Genomic DNA, 25,273 nt, shown 5'->3' on the forward strand with positions numbered 1-25,273 from the left:
TCAGCTTTGAAATCCTGGTTTTTTTGTTTTTGTTGTTTTGTTTTGTTTGTTTATTTGATTTGTTAAAGCAAAACCCAGATAATATCTACTGTGGTTGAGATTGTGAGCATTAAATAAGAACACATTCCCAAAGGCCCAGCAAGGCCCAAGCACGAAGGCTCTCAGAATGCATTTATTGTTTCTCCTATCACCATGGAACACAAACTCCCAAATTCATAGCTATTACTTAAGTTCTGGGTTTTATATTTTTGGAGGAAAGTTAAAACTCAGAATACTTACTATGGTCAATGCAATTTAGTTTCTCCAACCATGTATTTTTCCAATATTCTACCTAATATTTAATAATGAGAGTTATAGTTATTAATTATTCTGAAATACGGATCTGAATAACGAAACAATTTGTGTTCTTAAGTTTTGTATAGTGGGACTCGGACTGACTTCCCAGTTACCAACACAATAGTGAAAAAAGTGTGTACAGGAGGAAAACGTTTCTAACTTCTGTATTCCTAAATAAATTGCATAAACGTGAGGTGCATAATCCAAGCTCTACTTTTCTCCTTGAGTCAAACATTTAAGGTCAACAACGTTCTAGTGCTCCGGATAGGTAGCATTTCACCATAGGTTAGCTAGCTTTTAAGAAGTCAAAAGGAAATTGCCTACGACCTTAGGTTGATATGACCATCTCCTCCTATGTCCCAGCTGGTAGATCTCTGGAACGGGAGTGATTATTTTACAATTTCTGCCTTAACGGTGGGAATTATGGAAGTGCGTGTTAGGCGGGGGAATGAGGGCAGGAGACCGTTGCCCCGTTGCCCCTCTCCAGGGGGGGCTGCTGGGCGCAGCCGCCGCTCTGCGGCTCCCACGTGGCAAGTCCAGGAGGCGCAGCGTGGCCGGGGGCGGGGCCGCAGACCCCTCCCTCCGTTCCCCGGCCCTTCCCTCCGGGCTGCCGGGCGCCGGCTCAGTCCTCCACCGCCAGGGGGCGGGCGCGGCTTCCCGGTGGCGGGGGCCCATTGGTCGCAGCGGGGAAGAGGGGGAGGAGGCCCAGCGGCGAGCTGGCTTCCTCCTGGCCACTCGCGGGGGTGAGGGGAAGCCAGAGGAACCAGGGAGGAAGCGGAGGAGCGAGCGGGAGGTGGCGGCGGCGGCGGCTCCCGTTGGCCTCCGGCAGGACTAACCGCAGGGAGGCCGGAAAGCGGGCACGCGCGGCAGAGAGGCGGGCGGGAGGCCGGTGAGACGGACGGGGATGCGGACGGAACCGTAGCCGAGGACGGGGAGGATGGAGGGAGGCTGCGTGGAGCCGGGCACCCACCTTCACCTTCCGCTCTCCCCACGACCGCTGGCCTGGGGCGTGCCCGGTCGTGGCCGGTCGTCGTGGCCGGTCCCGCGGGGGGCAGGGCGCGGCAGGACTGGGGCATCAGAGCGCAGTTGGCCGCGGCTCCGGGCCGCCGCCCCCGCGCGGTCGTCCCCAGCCCGGCGACAGTCCCGGGGCTCCGCGGAGGGCGGGGCGGCGCCTGCACCTGGCGCTCCGGCTTGGGGCTGGTACCTGGGTTGCGGGTCCGGCGCGGGGGCTCCGGCTTGGATCGGAAATGGGGGCTGAGTGCTCTAAAGAGGCGGGGATGGAGTCGAATGTTGCGTTTGAACTCAGTGGAGGGCGGTCTTGGCTCACTTGTAAAGTTTTAGCGTCTCTTTAGCTGGAGGTACTTCTTTTTAAAACCTATCCAGCCCATTGGTGTTCCGTGTCATTGATGAATGTGCTTTTAGTTTAGGTTTTTTCCCTCCATTTGTATGCTGTTAACGTCACAGTCCCTACCATGTGTGACGATTTGTGATCCTAGATCTAAACAATGAGTGATGGACTGATGATTTGAGATTAAGATCTCCAGCTTTGATTTTTTTGTGTTTTCATCATCCTCGACTTTTTGCTTTTAAAAAAAAAAAAAAAAACGTCGTATGATAGTAAACTACTGTCTAATTGACAGAACCGTTTCATTTCTTTTTATTTGATCAAAAAGAATATGGATACAATGATACTAGATAATATTAGATTGCTTACTAGGGCACTGTGTCAAGTGCTTTTCATACGCACATTTATTTCTTACAACCCGTAGAGTAGGTCTGTTTGTATATGTTTCCCAATTTTACAAAGAAAATACGAACTCCCCTAGAGGTTACCTAAAGGTTAATACTGACAGTAGATCCCAGATCCCTTGAAGTCTGGACCACCTTGCGGAACTAGTGGTATACGGTCGCATTTTATAAGTTTTGGGAGATTTTAATGTAATTCATACAGTGCATTATTGAGTACAGAGGGCTCTCTTGAAGTTCCTCTCCTTAGAAAATACAAGTTTTCAGCTTATGCCATTCAACAGGAGATTGGCAGAATCAGCACCCTGTTTTAGTCCTATCATTAACTGTACCCCTTTCTAAAGGCTGCCAGTCTCTTGAGTTAATCTGGCAGTTTACTAATTAAGTCACAGTTTTTTCCAATTTTATACAGGTGTGGGACACCTTGTTTCACTAATTCTGCCTAGTTTCCTCAGCTCATTAAAAACTAGCATTTCTTGATAGTAAGAAATAAAGAGTTTGATGCAGTGATTCTCAATCACCCACAAGTGGGGCTTTTTTAAAAGGACACAGACCAGTTTCCCCCAAACCCCCAATGTAGGGGGTGGGAGTGTCAGTAAGACTGAACACCACGGGTTAAAGTGACTTTTTAAATACACTTAATATATGTTACATTTTTAAAAAGCATTGCTAACTAATCTTTTCATAATTAAAGATGCATTAAAAAGGGAAAGGTAATTGGAGAGAGGGTCAGAGGACCAAGAGGGTGTTGAATGGTGAAAATTAGTCCCATTTTTTTGTGGAGGAACAGAAGAGGTTTTTTTTTAACCACAAATCTTAGGTCTTACATGGCCAGTCTCAGTATTCAAAAACTTATATATTCATTTAGACATATGAGAGGGTCTCCACATGCCAGGAGTTATAGGTATCATGGATGCTATGAATAAGACAGCCTGGGGCCTCACAGAGCTAATTTATCTTTGAGACAGTGAGTCCACTTTTATACCCATTTCTTAAAACTGAAAAATCCATGACCTAAGAAGTAAAAAAACTTGGTCTTAAGTCTCACAGAAATCCATCTAGCTGAGAGTTTGGTACAATAGCAAACATTTGTCTTGCATTTAGTTCAGAAGGATTCCTGAGTTTAGGATCAGAATATCTGATTTTAAGCAGTAGTTTTGCATTTAGTTCATAAATGACATTGACCAAATTACTTAATATCATATATTACCTAATTTCCTTACTCTGATTGGGAAGGTGGAGCATGGTTCCCAAGCTCTTTAAACTTTAAAAGATTTTCTGATTTTTATTCTCCTAAAATAGAGTCAACTGACTTTCTCTCACAGGAGGAAGTGTTCCACTACCTCTGAGTTCCCACAGTTTACCCCATCAGTATTCTTTCACTGTCATCTTCATTGGCCTGTACATTTGATTCAAGCTGTTTTATTACTTACGTCTCCCTTACTTCTAATTAATTTTCATCTGTTCATTATTTTTCTAGGTTCACTCTGGTGAGTTTTTCAATTTCCTTTAAAATTTAAATTTAATCCACATAACAAAATTTACCATTTTTAAGTGTACAATTCATTGACATTGAATGCATTCATAGCATTGTGCAGTCATCACCTTTGTTTAGTTCTACAACATTTCATCACCCTGGAAGGAAACCTCATATTCCTTAAGCAGTTACTCCGCATTCCATCCCTCTCTCCAACCTCTGGCAACCACTAGTCTGCTCTCTCTCTCTACATATTTACCTATTCTGGGTATTCCATGAAAATGGAGTCATACAATATGTGATCTTTTGTGTGTTGCTTCTTTCACTTAGCATTATGTTTTAGAGTTTGCTTCATGTTATAGCCTGTATCAGTACTTCATTCCTTTTCATGGCTAAGTAATATTCCAATATTCCAAGATACTTAATGCATTTTGTTTAGTCATTCATCCATTGATGGGCCCTGGTTTTTGTGTGCTAGTGAGAAAAGATTATGTGGACATCTGTATCTATGAGTCTGAATTGATTTTCGTCATAAATTCTGCAAAGCTTGTCTGGGTAGTATCTTGGTTATCTGGTGTACTACAATACCATTTAGCATATGCAGTTAAGTGATCATTAAATGCGTATGGAAGGACATGTGGTCAACAAAAATGAATTTTTTAATTGGTTCAGAAAATTTTACACTAGAAGCTTCTTCCTGATCTTTGCAAATGGCTGCTAACTTGCATTCTTTTTGTGCGAGAAATGGTGTGCTCTCCAGGGTCCTTGGGCACATAGAGCCACTCTGCTCCTCCATTTCTTCACGTGAAAAGTTCGGCTGACAAATGACATCTGCCCTGGTGCAGTTAAGTTCTGCAGACTACTTAAAGACAGTAGAAATGGAGTGGATATGTAGGGAAATTCTAAAACATTCATTCAGAATAGAATTCTGTAACTGCTCATCTGATATAATGTAAAATGCTCTACTTACATGAGATGAAGATAGTTATACTGTATGTAAATTTGGGCCTCTCTAGTCTCTTTGTAGCAATTGTTGATCTGGACACTTCTTTATCCTACTTGTGTTCAACTTCTTATAGTTAAACTGTGTTTAGTTTTATTTTTGCCATTGTTAAGTAGTATCTGTTTCTTCCTCCCTTTCTTTCCATCTATCCACCCATCCATCTTTGTCCCCCTGGATGGTGTAGTGTAGAAGTAAGGTAGTTACATTACAGCTGTTTAATCAACAGTTGTGGCGCTCTGAGGGAGCAGGCAGAATGAAGTGTCATTTTGTCTTGTTTTGTGTTTTTGGTGTGTTTGTACTCTGTTACAGAAATCTGATCCCCATTTCATTTCTTCAACTGGATTCTGACTTTTAAAGCAAAATTCTGCTTTGGTAGAGGGGCAGACTGCAAGAAAACATTTGGACGATTTTAAGTTTTACACTCTGTTGTAACCACTGCAGACAGCTCTCTCGCTCTGTTGTTCAACACATTATTTCCAGATTTATTCACTGCCCACCTCTCCCTCTGCACCCCCACAGGAGACCTGGCCCAGAGTCAGGCTAATTTCCTTTCACTGTGAAGGAAAGAATGAAGATTCTTGTCTTGCGAGGTTTACCTTTGGGCTTTTTTGGCCTAGATCTGACTCACTCCCTGCCCCTTACCCAAACTACTCTGTGTGTTTGGATCGGTGTACAGTTGAGCTGAAGTTCTGAGTCAGAATAAGGGTCGCCTGGTGAGCTTGTTAACCATGCAGGGGTTTTTATCCTTTCTGGGAGGAATTCTGGACTCAGGAATTTGCATTGTAAAAAACCCACCAGTAATTGTGCCCATGGTGTGGGTCATTTTATAGTCAGGGCTTCTAAGAACCAGATACGATGTTTCATTGAATCTAAGATATCTGCAAAGTACACCATGACTTTGTCACTACTAAGAGGGGGAAAATGTGGTTGTAAGGCACATCCTGATTTAAGATGTTAAAATAAGGGAAGTAGTGTGCACCTTAGACTCAATAAAATAGTGTTGGGTACCTGAGAAAGCACAAGCTCTCTTGTTATGGTAAAGAGTTACTATGAAGCTATGAGATGAAAGGCTTACAATGCAACATTCCTTTAGACCTTTTACTTTGTAAAGTTTGTTGATGACAGAGTTTAACATAAGATGTCCACACTTGATACATGTCTGTAGTGAAGATTATACTGATGACTCTGTTTTAAAATGCAAAGTAGCTGTATCACAAGGTGTAACGCACTCCCGTTTGGCACCATAGTATTTTCATCCCACCCATTTCCAGTCTTTTATGTGTTGGTAGTCCAATTCAGGAGTCTTATTTTTCAGCTTCTTTGTACTTTGGTGATTTCCATTTTGTAATCACAGTCCATTAGAATATTGACTTAATGTCACATTGAGATTGGTGTGGCTTGATCATTTGATTTCTGTCTTTTTTCCCCTTTTTTTTCTGTTAGAAAGTTCACAGCCCTTATTAATGCCAGCTCGCAGGTTACACGCATACACACCAGCCACCTACTGTCCCCTGTTGAGTGGTTTTAGGATATTGCGGTGATCATCGGTGTCCACACCAAGTCTGGGTCAGAGTGGACCTGAACTCTGGCTGCCAGCTTAAAAAGAAACACCATGGTGACACATTGGGCCTTGAGTGAGAGAATATCTGCAGGTTAGAGTTCTCACCTCACCAGTGAGAGTTCAGCGAAGAGCATCTCCACCCGCTTATGGTGCTTCCTTCAGTGGTGTCATTTTAGCAAATAAAATATCTTTATCAGGAAAAAGCTGCTTAACTCTGTTGGATTTGAGAGGTGGGCGGGGAGCAGAATACCTGTCCCTTTCATTTCTAATCACCTGAAGTATTTACAGGAAACATGGTTAAATGCTTGTTGATCAGCGGAAGTATTTCAGAAATCTAACATCTCAAATTTGTGAAGAGGTAGGAACCAGAGGCCCCTCTAGCTAACTCACACTGGTGGAAGGAGTTGTCCTACGGAATTCTCAGTGTGGTGCGGACAGTGTTGAAATACTTTTGCTCTGACAGGGTGGTGTGCCTGTGGTCTGTCAGGCCTGGGGACTTCTCCCTCCCTGGTCACTGGGGCCAAGTCGGGACAGGCAGGATGCTTGCATGCTTAGCAGGGCTCCTTGCTAACCGGTTCTTAACTGGAGGGACAAGTGAGTATGACAGTTACAGTGTGTCACGTCTCATTCTTCTAAGAATTTTACACAGCTGCTGCAGATCAGATAGAAGTTTTCTCAAGTGTTTCTCCATGCACAGCCAGGAGAACCAAATAAAAATAAAGGATAGCAACTTATGATGTGTTGACTATGGAGGAGAGCTCAGTGCACCCAGGACACATGGCGGGAGTGGGGGGCGCCTTCCGGTGCATTTGTGCTTTTGCATAGTATGCTTGTAATTCTGTTTCTGTGTCTGAGGCCCAGTTAGCTATTAGTCCTCTTTTTAATGTAATTTCAAGATGCTGCTAGTAAGAAAGTAAGTAAAGCCATGTGGTTCTAGTTCAGACAGCTTACAAACCCAGGATTAGGTCATCCATATCCCTCTCAAGATTTTTAATAGAGCATTAAAAAAATTTTTTTTTGTAAAAGACTTAACCTATTTCTTGATTCTTTTGAGCCATTGTTTAAAATTTTTGGTTTATTGCTTGCAGTCTCACCTTTTTGAAGGCCACTTTGCAGAAGAGTGGATATACTTACATTTTCCTCAGGGATCTTTGGAGAAAGTGAATATATTCTTGGCATTATAGAATTATACAGATCTCCCTCCCTCCCTTCCCAAATACTTTGTTTTCTGCTCCTTTTTTTTTTTTTTTCACCTTCTAGTCAAAATATAAGATTAGTTTGGTCATTTAAAACCTGGAATACTTTTCTAATTGTTGGGTAGACATCTAAAAAATTTCTCTTTAATCCTTATCAAGTCATATGCTTAAAAGGTATCTGCCACATGTGTGTGTTAAAATGGTAGATTTTTAAAAACCATTCTGTAGGATTCTATATCAGAATTTCCTACTAGAACTAAAATACTTTCAAGGTAGTAATTATAGTTTTTTTTCTGTTTAGCATTTAGTGTGAATAATACATTCTGTTAAATTCACAATATTTATAGCACGGTGATAGCAGCTCCCATATCATACTGAGTGTCTGAATGTTAAGATCCTTTTAAATGAATGCAGCCTTCTCACCGTCTTCATTTTGTTATTTCAGAAGCATGTCGCTCCTGGTGAAGATGTATACATAGTGGCATCTGGGTGAAATGGGTACTTGATAGCAGTCTGCACCTACTATGACAGCTTTCTATTACAGGAAAGATTTTTTAAAACTAAATATTTGGAATTTTAAAAGTTCAAATATCAGATGCACAGTTACCCATCCTCCCATGGCCTTTAAGCCCATCACAAAAATAATCACTTTTAAACACTTACAAAAAGAAAATAGTTATGTCATGATCTCCTCACCATCATATTACAGTTAATGAAATAGGAAGTAATAAGATTTTCCTCCATTTTTTAATGTCTCCTGGGATCACTTTGGAAGACATTCCAGAGTCTAGATGTGTTCCCATCTTTGCTGCAGGCGGACAGCTTCATCTGTAGGAAGGGAAGGACTCTTCCTTCCTGTTGAAGAGGATCCATTAGGTTGGTTATCCTGGAATACATGCTTCTTCCTTGGAGAGCAGTTGATTATGAAAACATATGATGAATACGTATGAACACAGGGTTTGGGGCTGTTTGAACTGTCCTACTTCTGTGCTGGGACTTCTGAGAGGATCAGTAGAAGCCTTGTAGAAATTGTATATCCTGCAAATAGCCCAGCAAGAAATGCCGGAATAGTAGAGCACATTCAGGAAAGATTTTTATTCGTCTATTTTAGAATTGTCTTAAATGTAAATTTCATTTTTTATTCCTTCACCTCGGGTTGACTTATTATGACTTGTGGGTCCATATGGTTCATGAGCCAAGATTGGCTTTTATATATTTAAGTGGTTGGAAAGAAAAAAAAAATCAAAAGAAGAATGTTTTGTAGCATGAAATTTTTATGAAATTCTAATTTCAGTGTCCATAAGTAAAGCTTCATTATAACACAGCTGGGCCCATTTGTTCTCATATTGTTTGTGGCTGCTTTCCAGTTACAGCTGCAGAGCAGAGTGGTTGAGATAAACTGTGTGGGTCACAGAGCCAAAATCATCTACCATCCGGCCCTTGAAGGAAAGCTGGCAGCACTTGCTCTATTTTTACATAAATGCAGTTATTTTTTTGCAAATCGTTTTCTTTAAATACCATACTTTTGTTTGTAAATATTAGAATAACGTGTACTTGTGATTTTTTAGCTGCAGCATCCTTTTGATTACAGTATTATGTTATTTTCCTCTTTCTTTTAATGCTCTGGGACTGAAAATTTGGTCTCTTGCATTCTGATCCTGAGGGGGCCGTGTATTAGTCTGGGTTCTCCAGAGAAACTGAACCCATCGGAGATAAGTGTCTCAGTGAGATAAATGTCACAAAGCATTGGCTGCTGTGACCCTGGAGGATAAGTCCCAGGGTCTGCAGTCAGGAGCCCCAGGAGAGCCAATGGTCCAGTTCCAGTCCAAGTCTGCAGGCCTGAGAACCTGGTGAAGTCCATGGTGTACATTTCAGTCCAGGTCTGAAGGCAGGTGAAGACCGATGTCCCAGCTTAACGACAGTGGGCAGAAAGAGCCATTGCTGCCTGACTCAGCCTTTTTGTTCTGCTCAGGCCTCCCAACACAGTGGACAAGACATACTCACTTGGGGAGGGCAAACTGCTCTACTCAAATGTGACTCTCATCCAGAAAGACTCACAGACGCGCCCAGAATGTGTAACCAAGTCTCTGGGCACTCTGGCCCAGCAGAATTGACATGTATAAATTAACCATCACTGGGCCTAAATATACTTTAGATCCATTTGCTTGCACTTTGATCTTTTTTCCTTAGTCCTCTTGAAAAACCCCAGTTCACATGAATATTAGAATCATCTGTACTTCACTAAGTTGGTTCATTTAAAATTGCTGTCCGGGAGGAGGAAATTTTCCTCTGCCCTTCTGGGTTCTTCTGACTGGTCTAAAATTAAATTAACATGAAACAGATGAACAGAAAATCAAACAAAAGTTCAATAACATGTATACACGGGGGAGACCCAGGAAAACTGAGAAGCTTGCCAAAATGACCAAAACTTTCACCTTAAACGCTGTCTTGAGCTAAAGACAAAAGAGGGCGGATGTTGGGGTGGTGGTTTGGGACTTCAAAGGGGAGGAAAGCAATTCACATGGAGTTGGAAAAGCAGATGTTTGGTAAATGTTTGCTGGGTCATGCAGTGACAATGGGACAGTAGGGGAATTCTAACTGCTAGATTCCTCCCTGTCTGCACACCTACTTTATACATAGTTGTCTACAGTGATAGCCCCTTCCTGTCATAGGCCTTTTGTCTAAATTCTGTAGGCAGCGAAGAGGGGAGGTCAGAGAGTCTTCTGGGCCTTGATCGTTACCAACTCGAAATAATCAACATGCCAAAGAGACATTTTGGGGTGGCATATTTTGTTCCCCTGCACCACCGTTTCGCCAGCACTGAGTTAAAGCTGGATTGAATTGGTGATAGTTTCTTTATATTTGTGGAGTATAATTTGCAATGTTTAATTCAGCAATTGTTGTTTGTTAATATTAAATATATCAGTGAGTGTATCTGTACACTTCACTTTGCTGTATCGTTTCTGTCTCGGACGAGTGTTCTAGTACACATGCTTAGTCATTCTGACAAACCATCAGAGCCCTAGAGTGGCTAGTTGGCAGGAGAGATTAGCGATTTCCAGAGCAATTTGCAAAAGCCAAATTGATTGGCATGGAATTTTGTCAACAGACTTCTGGGAGCATGTCAGTGAGCTGCTGGGGTGAAAGGGAAGTGGATTTGTTTATAGTATCATCTTCTTACCCTTCATATGACCTTGGACAAATCCCTTGACCTCATCCATAATGTCATAGGGCTGTTGGGAAGATTACATAAAATAAGAATGTATGACTTGCTCTGCAGTTTGCATTATTACCTAGCTTTTGTTGACTGACAAAACCTTTCCCTCCTGGTTGAAAAAAAATGTTTTTATAGCTTATTTTGTTGATACAGAATGGTGTTCTTGTAATTCACCTGAAATCACTCGGGTCCACTTCTGAAGGAAAGAATGAAAGTATCACTTGGCCAGTGTTTTTATCTGTTGTCCTGCAGGTGACTGATACTAGGACATGCCTGTTTGTTCAGGCCTGATTTTAATAAAACTTCACTGAATTAGACCAAAGTAGACAGTTGGGCTAAAGGAAATGTTTAAATTACAAGAAAGTCACAGAAATCTGGTATGTCCATCAGAGAGCCTAACTTAGGCACTGTTCTTCAGGCCGGGTCACTGGCTTGGCATTCACCCAGAACGCTGTCTCACGGGGGTGTCAGGGTGGCCCTCCTTGCACTAGACTCTCAGGTGACTGTGCCCTTGACACATGAGCAACCTGATCTGCTTCAGTCATTTATCTAAAACACTGGGACTTGTTGTTTTGACCTATACTACATTTGGGGGGGGGGGACAGATGTATTTCGTAGATATACTGTCAGTTTATTTTATTTTTTAAATCTTTCATGGAAACACTCTCCTCCCACCACCTGAATTTTTGTTTTGGTAAATGGCTCTAGTTTCTGTGCGTCTACTTTTTAATGAACAAACATAAACTCTTTTCACCTGTTGCCTCTGGGCTAACGAGCTCTGAATCTCCAGTCGAGGCCCCTTTTCCTGCTTTCATTGTTGTGTTCGTTTTTTCTGGACCCGTTCTATCACAGCTTGATTGTCAGAGGTTCATTAAGGTTCATATCAGATGCCATTAAGGTTTATCCCCCGCCCACCCCCACCCCCCCAGGATGATTCTGTCTAAAGATTTTTTTCTTTGTGTTTAGTCTCCTCCTAAGAAGACAAGTTTGGGAATGATTTGGAATTAGCACATAGTAAATAGATGCCCCCCCCCTTTAAATATATTTTTATTGAAGTATAGTCAGTTTACAATGTGTCAGTTTCTGGTGTTCAGTCATGTAGGAACATGCATATGTTCATTTTCATATTCTTTTAAACCATAAGTTACAAGGTATTGAATGCAGTTCCCTGTGCTATACAGTATGAACTTGTTCAGATGCTCCTTGATTTGCTCTCAAAATGTATTCAGTACTCTTTCCTTAAGCTGATTTACACTCTTGCATCATTCATTTGCTTCTTAAGCATAGTAATTAAAAGTGTGACGTGGCTGAGATTTTACTAAAATGTTATTCTCTGAGAAACTGAATGGAAAACCCGAATTCAGCTCGACCACTGTAGGTGCTTGTATGGGGGGTCTCACGAGTGGTGGGTTTAGAAGCAGGCTTACTAAGCGGTCCAGACAGGGCCGCACGGTGAGGCAGTGTCTGTAACTGCACAGGCGTGGCCTCCTTGGCAGGTCATGGAAACAGTGAACTAGAGCAGCAGGTGTCTGCCCAGCTGCCCCTCACACTTCCAAAGAAATCATCCTGGGAGATTAGCCGGGAGGAAAGGCGTGTGTGTGTGTGTTGTGAACGTAGTGTTCAGTCTTGCAGAAAGGCAAAAAAGTATTTATAACCAGCTGGGGTTTCATTAGAAAAGCTGAGGGATTTGCTTTGTTTTGTTTTGTTTGTTTGTTTGTTTGTTTATCTGTTTTTTCTGCTTTTATGTGGTGGCTTCAGTAACTCTTGTTTCCTTTTAGTGTTTTCCTAGCCTGTGGCTAAGTTGTTAGTTTAAATAGATACGTGGCATTGACTTTTCATATGGGAAAGTGTTCAGATAACTAACAAAGGAAAGGAAATCAATAATGCTCAGTTCAGTGTTAGTTTAAATGTTGGTATTTTCTTCAGGGTGGATTGGGCAGAAGGAAGGGAGTTTGCATAAGAGCATTGATTCTTCAGAGGCTCACCACCCCCACCCCTGCTAATTCCTTGTTGGTGAATAAGAAAACTGGACTTCTCATTTCTCTCAGTGTCCTTCAGAGGTGTGGCGTTGTTTTTATTTGAAGCATTCAATGAATCTAGCATACTAGATTAGACATCAGCATTGAAACGTCAGTATTAAAATGCAGTCTAAAAGAAATATATTTTTTGATTGATGTGATTCATTAATCAAAAATTTCTTTTGCATTCCTTTCTTGTACAATAGATTGAATAGACCATGGAAGCTGTCTGGCTGAACCTGAGCATGAATTTCCTACCTAACTCATATGGTTGCTTTTCCATTTTCTTTTTTAAAATTTCACCTATCTTGAGTTATTTCTTAGGGACGAAACACGCAAACATGTATACAGATTTTTTTTTCCAGCATCTATTTCTTGTTAGAATAATATCAAAATATGGTTTCTTGATTTGATGGATAGCATACACTGTCAATAATGATCATTGCTGGAATATTTAAAATTGCAGTTCTGTGCCTCTGAATATGTTCTTTCACAAACTTAAGTGGAAAACATGAAGAGGATGAAGACCCTGATATTAAGATGAGATGCCTTTCCTGTGAGCGATTATCACAGTGACCCCTGAATCCTAACCCGTGCTGAAGCCGCTGTGGCATCCAGACCCTGGAGTGAGCCCTGGAGGCGGCCGACTGAGGTGTCCGTCCCCGTCCCCCCCCAGGTTCCTACAAGTCATCTGTTCTCTGACTAGATAAGCGGCTTAACCTCTTTAGAGCCCCGCCGAAAACTGAAGGTTTGAAACTAAATACCAGAAGTCTCTTACGGATGCATAATCACCAGGAAGAGTTATCTTCTGTTCACATGCTTTGAGGGCAGGTTTTCCCTCGGTAGTTCCCTCACTTAGGGAGCTCGGGGACAGGGCAGGTTCAGACACACCCTCCTCTCAGGAGCTTTTGTGGTCCGGGCGAGGAGATGGGCCCGATGCTAAAGGCGGCTTCCTTAAATGTTAATATTGGTGGAATACTTAGAAACGTCATGACAGTTACTTAGTTAATGTAATATGTACTCTCCAAACCAGACTCAATCTAGGGAGGAGTGCTCATTCTAGACCTAATAAGTTTGCCTTTCTTTTCATTTTAGGAGCTTATTTAATGAAAAGTGCCACAGACTGAAAAACCAAACATGAGGGTAGCAGGTAAGATACTTAAGTCAGTAGAAATAATTTTGCTTTTTGTGTAACCTGTTTGTTTAGTAATGACTGAATGAGAGAATGAATAATCATTTTCTGTATTGAGCGTGAGCTGAATATGACAGAGTAAATCATTATTTAGTCTTTTTGCTTTTTAATGTAGTTGGACACAAATTGGACACTTAGTGAGTTTTGCATAGGTTTTTTTGGACACTTGTTGAAATTATTTATGCTAAATATTTTGAGTTATGGTTTTTAATGTTTATGTCCTTATACATAATTTATACATTAAGCTTGTTTGCCTAACAATAGATACGTCCATATAAAGAACAATTTGGACAATTTAGAGAGACTGATTTTTGTTTATGCTGAGTTCTAGCTTGTTGAGAAAAATAAGTTTTGAAGTTTAAAAGCCTAAATCTTTCCTATGTGTGCACTCAAATTAAAACTAGTGTATGTAAAGGATTCCGTAAAATGAGTTTTGCTTAAATGACTCTTGTATTTGCTAGTTCAAGTTCAGTTTGTACAAGTGAGGTTACACAAGGACATCTGTTCCTTAGGCAAAAGGCAGATCTTGATCAAAAGGCAGATCCATCAATAACCAGAGAGGCTGAGACCTCTTTCTGTCTATAGTGAAAATAAACGTGGGCCCTCCGTCCACCCCTCCTGCAGCATGGCCATGGCCTAAGAAGAAATGTACACTTTCATGTAGAAATTTCTACTAAGTGTTGTGTGTCTGTCATAGGAGATAACTTGTCATTGCTCAAAATCAAGATAGTCTTTTCTTTTAATTACCATGTTCTCACCAGCAAACAAAATATTCCTAGGGGAACATCTCTAAAAGTATGGTTCTAAAAGGTAAATTAATTAAGCGTGGTGATTTGAAATAATCAAAGCCAAGTTCTTCTTTCTACTACAATTCTACATTTATTCTAGTTGACATTAACTTTGTCATCTAGTCCATTTCTCTGATTCTGACAATTAATTTCAAGGTTAATTGATGGGTAATTATTCACTGAGTGAGCGCTTCTTTTGTATTTGGCACTTTCCTAGTATAGGTCTCAAGGGAACTGCATTTAGTGAAGAAACTGGGAAGACTGGCTATTAGTTTACTGCTTTTGGACTAATGAATCTCTTCTAATTAAAAAAAAAAAGATCCTGCTTGCTCTGGATATCCTTATAGCCATTATTCTCATGGTGAGACATCAGGTATCTAGTGTTTGTGCTTATTGGTTTGTGAAAAATGGGGACATACTCAGATTAGTGCAGTCCATGGACGGAGTGGGAACTGTGGTGTGCCGTGGTCAGGCCCCTCCAGTCCGGAAGTGGATGGTGACGGTTCAGGGGAGCCCCTGAAACAGAACTTCCAGAACCCCACCTTATGGAGGCTCTGCCTGCCCCTCTCAGGGACCCTCTGCTTGTCCTGTTACCAATTACTTTCTCCACCTCTAACTTCTCTCTCTCTCTGAGCTTTTATTTCCTCCTCGTTTTGTTTTTGTTTTTGTTTTTGTTTTTGTTTTTTTGATGGTTTCCTAACATTGAATAGGTCTTGGTATAAGACTAAGTTCTGCCACTACCTAGTTTTGTGACCTTAGCCAAGTGATCCAAATTTTTGACTGTGTTCTCCTTATTTGTAAAATGAAAATAGTATCTTGAAAGGCTGGACAAATGAGATTATGCTTATGAAGCAGTTAGCTCCTTAGTAGGCACTGAGTAAACGGTGTGTGTGTGTTTTTATGTTTATGTATGTATTTGTATACATGGTGTATATAGATAGTGTAGTGTAGCCTGAGGTTTAGCTTGCTGTTGAATCTCGTCTACAACTGTTATGTATTATAAACTTGGCATTTTAATCATTTTAATATTTCAGTCTTGAACAACAAAGGTTTCATACGTCTGCTTTAAGGGACAGGGAAAGATGATCACTATTTGCACATGCCCATGATTGCTAGAAAATGAGATTTTTAAGACTATCATGTGATAAATAATCTTCCAACCCTTGATCTTAAATGATCAAGAAGGAATATGCCACCTGTTAACCATTCATCTGTTTAGCAAATACTTGTTAAGAGTATTACTATGTACAGGGCACCCTGCTGGATCCTGTAGGGGAAGAGTTCAAAGCCTAATGGAATTTTACTCTCATGCACTAAAAATGCAGATGACCTGTAGTCATTCTTGAAAACAGGAAGCAGTTTCTGGAGGGTGAGAAGGTAAGACACAGGAAGTGGGGGTGGGGACTGTTTAGTTCATTGTTCAGGCCTCCTCATTGCCATCCCATTTCTACATTCAGAGACTGCTTCTGAGTAGAAATGAGTAGCTGTCAGCATCCTCCACCTCTCTGAGCACCATCAGTTCATTCACTTCCCTCCCTGTAGGATGCAGTCCTGGTCTCTTTAGGTTTATGAATTAGGATGAACACAGTGCATTTTTTTACTCTTTCTTACCGAGTAAGTTGAGTTTTGGCAGTTTCTTCAGAGACAGTGGTAATTTGGTGTTAGCGGAATACTGTGCAAAGCCTGGGCTGTGTCGGGAATGGCGGTCATCCAGACGAATATTAACAGTGTTCCTGAGTGAAAAGTGAGATGGCTCTGAAATTCTAAGAGTAGGAAGATGATGTTTCTTTCCTGCCGTTTTTCATTTCCTTTCCGATCTTGTATTTTTTTTCTTTCTTTGATTTCCTTAGCTGTAGAGAAAAAAGACACGTGGTGATAGATGTTATAATTTGTTACTAGCAGTGCTGTTTCTAAGGCCCTCAGAAACGGTTAAAGATATAACGCATGGAATGCTAAGAGTCTGTCTTCACAGAGCTTACCATGCAACCAGTTACAAGGCATACGTACGTGATGGATACCAGTTAAGTCCTCCAGGAGTGGAGAAGGCCTGTCTTAAACACAGGTATTAAGTATAAGGGGAGATTCTTTGTGGTTCACCACACCAGGAGCACCTCTGTGCTCCAAGAGATACGTTGATTGGTGAGGACAGTAAACCTGTTACATTGCGCTTGAGAATTCCTTGCTGAGTGGACATCCTGGTCTGTTGCCTTACTGTCTGCAGAAGGTCGAGTGTTTGTGTATCATCTCTGTGTCGTATTGCCCTTCATGTTTGAAAAGGATCGGGAACGCATTATCCCATACACTTGGTGGTGGTGTTCCATTAGCTTACACTCCTGTAGTCAGCCAGCAGTTGATAGCAAGTCCCTTTTTTTCAGATGTGATAACTATAGGCAGGTGATTCACGCACTCCTGTGTCTAGGTTGCTAGCCCATCTGATAATTCACTGATCAGGAAAATCCTTTATCTTGATGGATTGTTGATACAGTTTTTGTTGTAACACAAGTAAAATTAAGATCCCCTAAATAAGAAGTAGAAATTTATTAGTCTTAATAGTTTTTTAAATAAACTTACATTTTTCATGGAAGTGTATAGTTAAAGTTCTGTGGGCTCATAAGCTCATACTGAACTCTTTCTGCCCTTTAGGTGCTGCAAAGTTGGTGGTAGCTGTGGCAGTATTTTTACTGACATTCTATGTTATATCGCAAGTATTTGAAATAAAAATGGATGCAAGTTTAGGAAATCTATTTGGTAAGTTTCATTTTTTTTCCCTTTCTTAAATTTTATTTTTGGTGAGATGGTCTTTGAATTTTTAATAGTTATCAACATTGAGTCACGCTGTTTAGTCTATCTAGAAAAGAAAATTTAATTATATTGGTAAGTATGACTCATTAGAATATTCTAAAATAAACAATAGAAAACCTTACAGTTAATTCATTATAAAGCATGAATCTTATATTCAGCATTGAGTATATTTAATGGTGCCTATTTTGTGCATGTGTAGGGACACTAATCATGGCATTCTAAATGCACATTGCAGAGGATGTCACACCCTATTTGAGTTGGCTGCTTGAACACTTGGAATCAAATCTAACTCTCAATTAGCAAGTGGTCAGGAGTTATGACAGTGCATTTTAAGTACCAGTCATAGAAATCCATCTTGCTTTCCTACCCTTATTTTCCTTCTGCAACTCTTTTTTTTCACCACTTTATTTAATGCTATGTTGTAAATATACCATTGTAAGCTGCCTTAACTCAGTTTTAAACAAAATTAAGTTTTTAAGTTAATAAAATAAGTCAATGTTTGAAATATTTGAATAGGCTTTGGCTGAGCATTGATTAAAGTACTAAAAAAATTACTCATTGAAAGGTGAGTAACCTAGAAATAGTATTTTGATGCAGGAGGTAGGAATCAGATGAAACAGCTTGGAGATCTCTGGAACAGTGAGTTTTGCTTTCCATAAATTAATATTTGGAAGGGATCCCCAAGACCTAATACACTCCCTCTCGCATCTAGTTTTAAGACTCCCTTCACCAGTGCTTCTCAGTCTCTAAGGTGAAAGGAACCTCCAGGGAATCATGGTAAATGCAGATTCTGAGTTGGTGTCCCTGACGGGGCCTGGGAATCTGCACTCCTAACAGGCCCCCAGGTGGGAAGCTGAGTGTCCTATCTGCTCCATATACTGAGCATCAAGGCTGGAGACGGTTTCGGCGTGTAGCTGTCAATTTCTAAATTTTCATTTCTGTGCATTTCAGGTGACTTTTCTTACAGTGACTACTTACAAGTACTTGTGTCGCACTGAATTCTGTCTTTTATACTCCCAAGTAATTTCAGTCCACTGATCCTGCTTCTACCTGCTGGGGCTTCTTCCACATTAATGATCTCTCAAGTAGTTCAGGAGCTGTCGTACATACTCCCTCAGGGCATCTTTTTATACGTTTTCATCTTACCCAGTTATGAAATCCTCCCTTTGAACCATTCCTCCTAACATACTCGTTATTCTCCTCCTGAGCTATTTTTTGGCACCCAACTTAGAATGAAGAATCCAAGAGAGAGCATAGAGCAGTTACTGCGAAGCGCTGTGAGGCTTCTCTTGACTTCTTCTGGGCTGCATACTTCCGTTACTACAGAGGGGCCAGCCTGGGGTCCTTGGAGAGCACAGCTGGTTTCAGTGGAATGATGGCGCAGAAAAACCAGGAAAGCATTGAGGACTTGTTCAGTGCTGCTGTGGAAACATCGTGTTGTGACTCTTCTAAGAAAGGTTGATGGTAAGGGAAGAAGGTTATGGGATGTTAGCTTGAGACAGAAGCAAGTGGAACATTTTTTTCTTTTTTGAAGTAATGGCGAAGACTTTCACTTGTCTGTAGGCCTTGGGCAAAGAGTCAGTGAATTACAGATCAGTGGGAGGAGAGTGAACAGACAAGAACCAGAGGCTTCTTGAGAGAAGGGAGGCAACAGGACTGTCAGTGCAAACAGGAAAACAACTTTGGAGGAAGGCCCGCTGTTTTCCGAGAGAAGTGGCCGGATGAGGCCACGGGGTTCCCCTGGTTTGGATCATCATCTCTAGGCTGGATTGTTTATTCGGACATCACAGGGATGTGCCTGCGTCTGTATGTCACCTTTGACACCTGCCTGTCTCACCACTCTCAAGAGAGATTCTCTGAAAACTCTTGAACCTTTAGCATTTCTAATCACTGGAGAGTAAAATCTAAACTCTCTGCTTGGGATGGCACTCAAAGCCCCCCGCCTGTCTCTGCCTTTCCACCTGTTCTCCGCCCCCCAGCCCACCTCCCTGTGGGTGCACTCGCTCTGCTCGGGTGCACACGGACTACAGACACAAACCCTGTCCTGTCCTTTCATACCTCAGCCTCGACTCCTGCTGATTGCTCTCCCAGCCGAGTCCTGTAGACAGTGAATGCTGACTGAATGGAAAAATGAATGTAGATAATTGAGGACTAGGATTTTTACACGGGGAGGAAGAGTATTTTCAAAGCTTTCATTTAAAGCTGTATTAGTTGACAAGCCATTGGTCTTCAGCAATGAACAAACTCTAAACTACCTTAACTAGGATTGTTGTCTCTTAAATTTCATTCTGATTTTTCCTGATGTTAGGACCCTGCCAGTTTTTATTGTGTGTGTTTTAGCTGTTTAATGTAGGCATCCTTAGGGCAGATGGTTTACTTTGTTGTCATAACTGAAGTCATACTCTATCTGCAAGACCTCATTGGATTCCAGTTTATTGAATTGGTGAAAATTTAATTTGTGTGATTGCTTTTAATTGTTATTTCAGAATAATTGAGCCAAGATGGAGACATGGTTGTCTTTGCCGTTTGTTTAGCATCTAATTTAATTTACCAAAGGGTAACAAGTTTAACTCAACTGATTAACTCTATAATCAGTGTCTTAAGGAGACCCATGAGATTAACTATGGTTCTTTTGGTGATGAATTTTTCCATTTCTTCATCTTTACTTGATAATTTCTGTAAATTTGAATTTGAGTTGATTACATAGTACTGTTTTAGAAAAATAAGACAAACATTTCTAGAAAGGAAGAATGAAAAATTTTGCCTGCAGTTAATAATTGAAATTACCAAACTAGATTGGGATTTTTTAAACAATTTTTAACAAAACATTTTATTTCAAGATAATTGTAGATTCACATGCATTTGTAACAAAAAAATGATAATAATTTGGAGAGATCCTGCATAACCTTTTCTCAGTTTCTCATATAAGACCATATGCAGTGTCACACCAGTGTATCAGGGATGGGTACCAGTCTTAGCTATGACTGTGGTTTAACATTTTGTTAGTTTTCAACATCAATACTTAACAACTGGCAAATGTACTGAAAACAGTCAAATTATTTTTTGCATATATTGTAAGTACTTGATGTTTCCTTTAGTTAATTTTTTTACCTTTCAGATTTAAACCATTGAAATAGTATGTGCATAAATTACTTGAGATAGTATTAAAAACTAAAGTACAAGGTAGTTTACCGATTTCTTTAGCCTGACTTATTGAAAGACATTCATTGATGAAATCAAATCAGAAATGTTTATTATTGTTCCTTGAAGTGAAAAGCTGTATTTTTTGAAAGACATTAAAAACTAAAGCTACCAAGGTATTTTCAGGATGGACGTTACAGAAAAGGAGAGGGTTTTGTGCTTATATATTGTGCCTGTGCTCCACATGTGGAAAACATCCTGTTTTATTTATGAAAATGTATCTGTTTGGCCTCCAGGTGTTAACATTCTCAGAATTGCAGGCCAAATGGAGGGATTTTGCTTTTGAGGAATATTGGATAAAATTAGTTTTAACCTGAAAAGTTTTCCACAAGATGTTTCTTGTTTTCTTTAAGCATCTTTTCCTCTTACTCTTAGACAAATTAAATGGAGGTGATGTTATTTACTTAAAATTAAAAGCCTGATGACTAAGAAAGTTCACCCAGATGATATCCTAATGAAGGTTTTTGAGTAGCATTTGTTATGTATTAATATATCTTAAGTTTTACAAACAACCCATTTTGACCGTTTCAGAAGGCTCGTCCCTGGCTTTCCTTCTGCCTCCTTTTCCTCAGCCACACCCTCCTCTGAGCAGTACTGATGACTGGTGTCTCAGGTTTCTCTCCCCAGCCCTCTCTTCACTTTAAATCCTCCCTTTGCACGGCCTCTTCGCTTGCCAGTTTTCCAGTCTACATCCTCATCCCGGATCTCACTTACAGCTGGCTTCTAGGTTGTCCACCCAGATCTTCTCCAAGTATCTTAAAATGAACAGGTCCAGCAGAGAACTCATCACTCATCCCACACCTCGTCTCCTCCCTAGATGACAAACCCGTTGAGTGCGGAGACAGTGTTTTTGTCGTCTGTCTCGTGTGAATGGATAAATGAACGCTTCCAAAAGCAAATGTCTGAGAGGTAAACTTGATTCCTCCCTTTCCATCACCCCTCCATCTAGTCCATTCCCACGTCCCGCCGGCGTTGCTTCCTTGGTGGTTCTGAGCCTGTCTGCTTCTTTCAGATGCACAGTCATATCTTTGTTCAGGCTACTGCTCTTTTTTAGCAGGATCACTTCTGCAGCATCCTTGCCCTTGTGGCCGTCTTGTCTCGAGTCTTGAACCCTCTGCAGTCTGTTCTCCACTCTGCAGTCAGCAGGGTGGTCCTAAGAGCTCGCTACGCTGGCTTCCTGCTTCTAGCAGGGCTAGTGGTTGTTATACCTGTGATCATGAGACCTCAGACGTTCCCGTTTTGAGGGTGGTGCATCATGAGTTTCGGTGCTAGAATTAGATGTGGCTTTGAGAACTAGCTCTGCCAGTGGCTGATTATGCATAGAACAAGTCCAGTCAGCAAACCTGTCTGTTCTCAGTTTCTTTCTCTTTAAAACAGAGGTGATGAGCAAATCAACCATATATGCAAAAGTACTTTGAGAGTGCCCAGCATATGTGAATGAGCTGTTAACTTACCCCATTCTGATCTCGCTGTCTTCCCCGCGTTTGCCTAGCGTTTGCCTACCGTAAGTTAGGTATACCAGAATTCCTGATTTGAACGCTGTTCTTCTGTAAGCATCTTAACACCGGAGCCTGATGATACGTGTTTATTTATGTCTAAGCGGTACTGAGACTTTCTAATCTTCATGCTGCTAATCACTGGTTGCTGATCACTCTCCGAACTTTAATTTTCTCATTTAGAAAAGTGAGAGCGTTGGGCCAGATGATCCCTGGAATTATTCTTCCCTTGTATGACATAATTAAGGAAATTGAAAGAATGAGCCCCAGTAATCCCAGCACCCTGATTCACTAACTGATCATTTTTTGTTTCCTTCAGGCTTTTGTCTTTACCCATGAATATTTTTTATTACTCACAAAAAGTGTGTTTTCTGTATTATTTCATGCGTTAAACTTTTCCCATGTTACTACATTGCCTTTATGACTTCAATGGTTCGTAATATTCTGAGTGTTCTGTAGAGTTAATAACCTTTATTTACTTAGTGATTTCCCTCTTTTTAAACACGTGCATGTTATTTTCAGCTTTAACATTCTGTTCTCTAGTTTGAGTACTGGTTTTACAGGAAATTCGCAGTTATCTAAAATAGTACAGAACGAAAAGCTAAGTGACTATTTATAGTCAAACAGCTGGCAAACACTTATGACACCACATACTTATTAGCCAAATCAGGAACTGGCTGTCCGCAGTACTATTGATGATCTGAATTGCAATCTCTTGGGCTGGGATCCAATGTTAGAGCTTTTAAATAAGGCTCTAAGAGTAGATGGCCAGGTTGAGATCTACTGCATTCAAGTTAAGATTTGATCAGAAAATTCTGGTTTACTTGAACTGATAAATTATAGAACTCTTAGTAATGACTTTATTTTTTTTAACTACACCCAACACATTTCTATTTTAGAGAAATTAAAGTTCCCTGTCACCACCATCCCTCTTCCCACCCCCAAAATCTCCTAGCCTGACCTCTGAGACGGATTTACATGTGTTCTCCAGGGCTTTGTGTGCATGTGTCACAACACCATACAGCAGCAACAACTTTTAAACACTCTAATAGTCACCAAGTATGTATTTAAAGTCATTTGAAGGGAAGTGGAAATACTGTATGATATCACTTATATATGGAATCTAAAAAGGACAAACTGAGAGAGAAGAACAGAATCATGGTTACTAAGAATTGGAGGGAGTGGAGGTAATGGGGAGACATTGCTTGAATGGTACAAACTCCCAATTATAAGATTAACAAGTTTGGGAATGGAATGTACAATGTGGTGATTATAGCTAATAATACGGTATCATATGCTTGAATGTTACTAAGAGAGTAGATCTGAAATGTTCTCACCAAACAAAAAGGAAATGGTAACGTGTGATGGGATGGAGGTGGTAGCTGGTACTACAGTGGTATGGCATCTTACCACTATATATACCACTGTAGTGGTAATCATTTTGCAGTTTACCAATACATCAAATCAACATGTTGTACACCTAAATGTACACAATGTTATGTGTCAACTGTGTCTCAAGAAAGCTGGGAAAAATTTTTTAAATTAATTTTAAAAAGTTAAGCTTGTAGTGTAACTTTCTGATTGGGATTTACATTTATGATAGCTAAAACTAAAACTGTAAAGGTAAAAATAAATATTCGATCAATAATAAAATACTGCTCTCCGTAATTCCTCTACATAATTGTTTGTAATGAATTATGTAGCTTAAAGTTACTTTCTCACTTTATCTCCATAGTGATATTCATATTTTATTTATTGTATAGTAAGCGATACCTTAAACACATTTTTATAGACCTACCTGTTAGCTTCACTTATGTTTAAAAGTGATACTTGCCAGTAGCCTTACTCCTTTTATAACAGAGATAACTTTGTTTTTCCCCCTTAGCAAGGTCTGCATTGGACGCAGCTGCACGTTGTAAGTATTTCATCTCAGTATTTTCCAGGGGGTTTATTCTGTTTTATCGTAGACATAGGAGGGCTTATATTTAAACAACGAATGTAGTTCAACGTGAGCAAAACTGATTTTGGAAATTATTCTTTCAAGTTATAAGGATGCTATTTGATTGGAGAGCTCAGTATTTTGGTATTTATTTATGATGGATATTTTCTCCCATTGATGTGTTTTAGCTTCAGTATTATATGTACAGAAAGCGTGTAAGGAGAGTCCCTAGTGAGAACTAGTCCTGAGCAGGTACCCAGTGATGCATCAGGCTTTTTACTGTCCATTTGTTGTGTGTACACACACTGGAAATGCAGAGTAACAGTTCAAAACCTTCCCCATCCTGAATTTTTGAAATAAGCCTAAAAATAATTAGATAAAATATATTTACCCTCATCTAGATCATATTACTTGCTTCATTTATGTTAATTATTAGCTTGTTTCTTAAGAAGTTCTGTTTTGGTTTTGTTTTGAGATTCTTTGAAACCCTCAGGAAAAAGAAAAAAAAAACCTAGCATGTATTTTAAGATACGTGTATCTTGGTGTTTTGCATAATGCCCTTTGTGGTTTGAGATATGAAACAAACTGATTACAGAGTCCATTATTATTTTCTTAAAAGAATATTTTTCTTCCCGAAGCTACAAAACCTCCCAGATATAAATGTGGGATCTCAAAAGCTTGTCCTGAGAAGCATTTTGCTTTTAAAATGGCAAGTGGAGCTGCCAATGTGGTGGGACCCAAAATCTGCCTAGAGGACAATGTGTAAGTATTTATCAGTTTGGAAGTATAAGGTGTGCTATTAAATTTCAGCAAATTGAACCTGAATTCCATGGGTCTTTTGAAAATGTATTGGGCATGCTTTTGCCAAAGAACAGTGATTTCCATTTATGTTGTATAGTTTTCGTCCCCACTCATTTAAGGAGTCTTAAAGTTCTTAAATTTCTTACTAAAGCGACATAAGAACGCAGCATTCATGCAGCTTCCTATAAAGAAGAGAGGTTTCCTCTGAGTGAATTCTCTAGATCCTATCTGGTAGTCACAGACACAGGTGGCTATTAGGGTTTTGATTCTTAAGTAATAGGGGAAAAGTTAATTTGTTTAAATTACCTCAGGTTAGAAGTCCAGTTCCTCAGTCACACCAGCCACATCTCAAGTGCTCAGTAGCCACATGTGGCTCGTACCTGCCCAAGTGAACAGCGCAGAGAGCGTTTCCATCGCTGCGGGAAGTCCCATTGGACAGCACTGCCCTAGATGATGAACGCTTCATCTTACAGACCAACGTCTTTCCTTCTAAATGTTTG

At 40.3% G+C, this 25,273-nt stretch overlaps 1 protein-coding gene across 1 annotated transcript in view; it reads left to right on the forward strand.

Annotated features, from left to right (window-relative positions):
* Positions 1-1,078: 1,078 nt before the first annotated feature.
* Positions 1,079-25,273, forward strand: part of FAM3C (FAM3 metabolism regulating signaling molecule C) — a 45,216-nt gene continuing 21,021 nt past the window's right edge. The window contains exons 1-5 of the mRNA XM_032483606.1: positions 1,079-1,225; positions 13,650-13,704; positions 17,178-17,282; positions 23,919-23,948; positions 24,611-24,734. Coding sequence (XP_032339497.1) covers positions 13,692-13,704; positions 17,178-17,282; positions 23,919-23,948; positions 24,611-24,734 — 272 coding nt within the window. The 5' untranslated portion in view covers positions 1,079-1,225; positions 13,650-13,691. The remainder of the gene's footprint in view (positions 1,226-13,649; positions 13,705-17,177; positions 17,283-23,918; positions 23,949-24,610; positions 24,735-25,273) is intronic.

Source organism: Camelus ferus, chromosome 7, assembly GCF_009834535.1.
Source record: "Camelus ferus isolate YT-003-E chromosome 7, BCGSAC_Cfer_1.0, whole genome shotgun sequence".
In the NCBI taxonomy this organism is placed as follows: Eukaryota; Metazoa; Chordata; class Mammalia; order Artiodactyla; family Camelidae; genus Camelus; species Camelus ferus.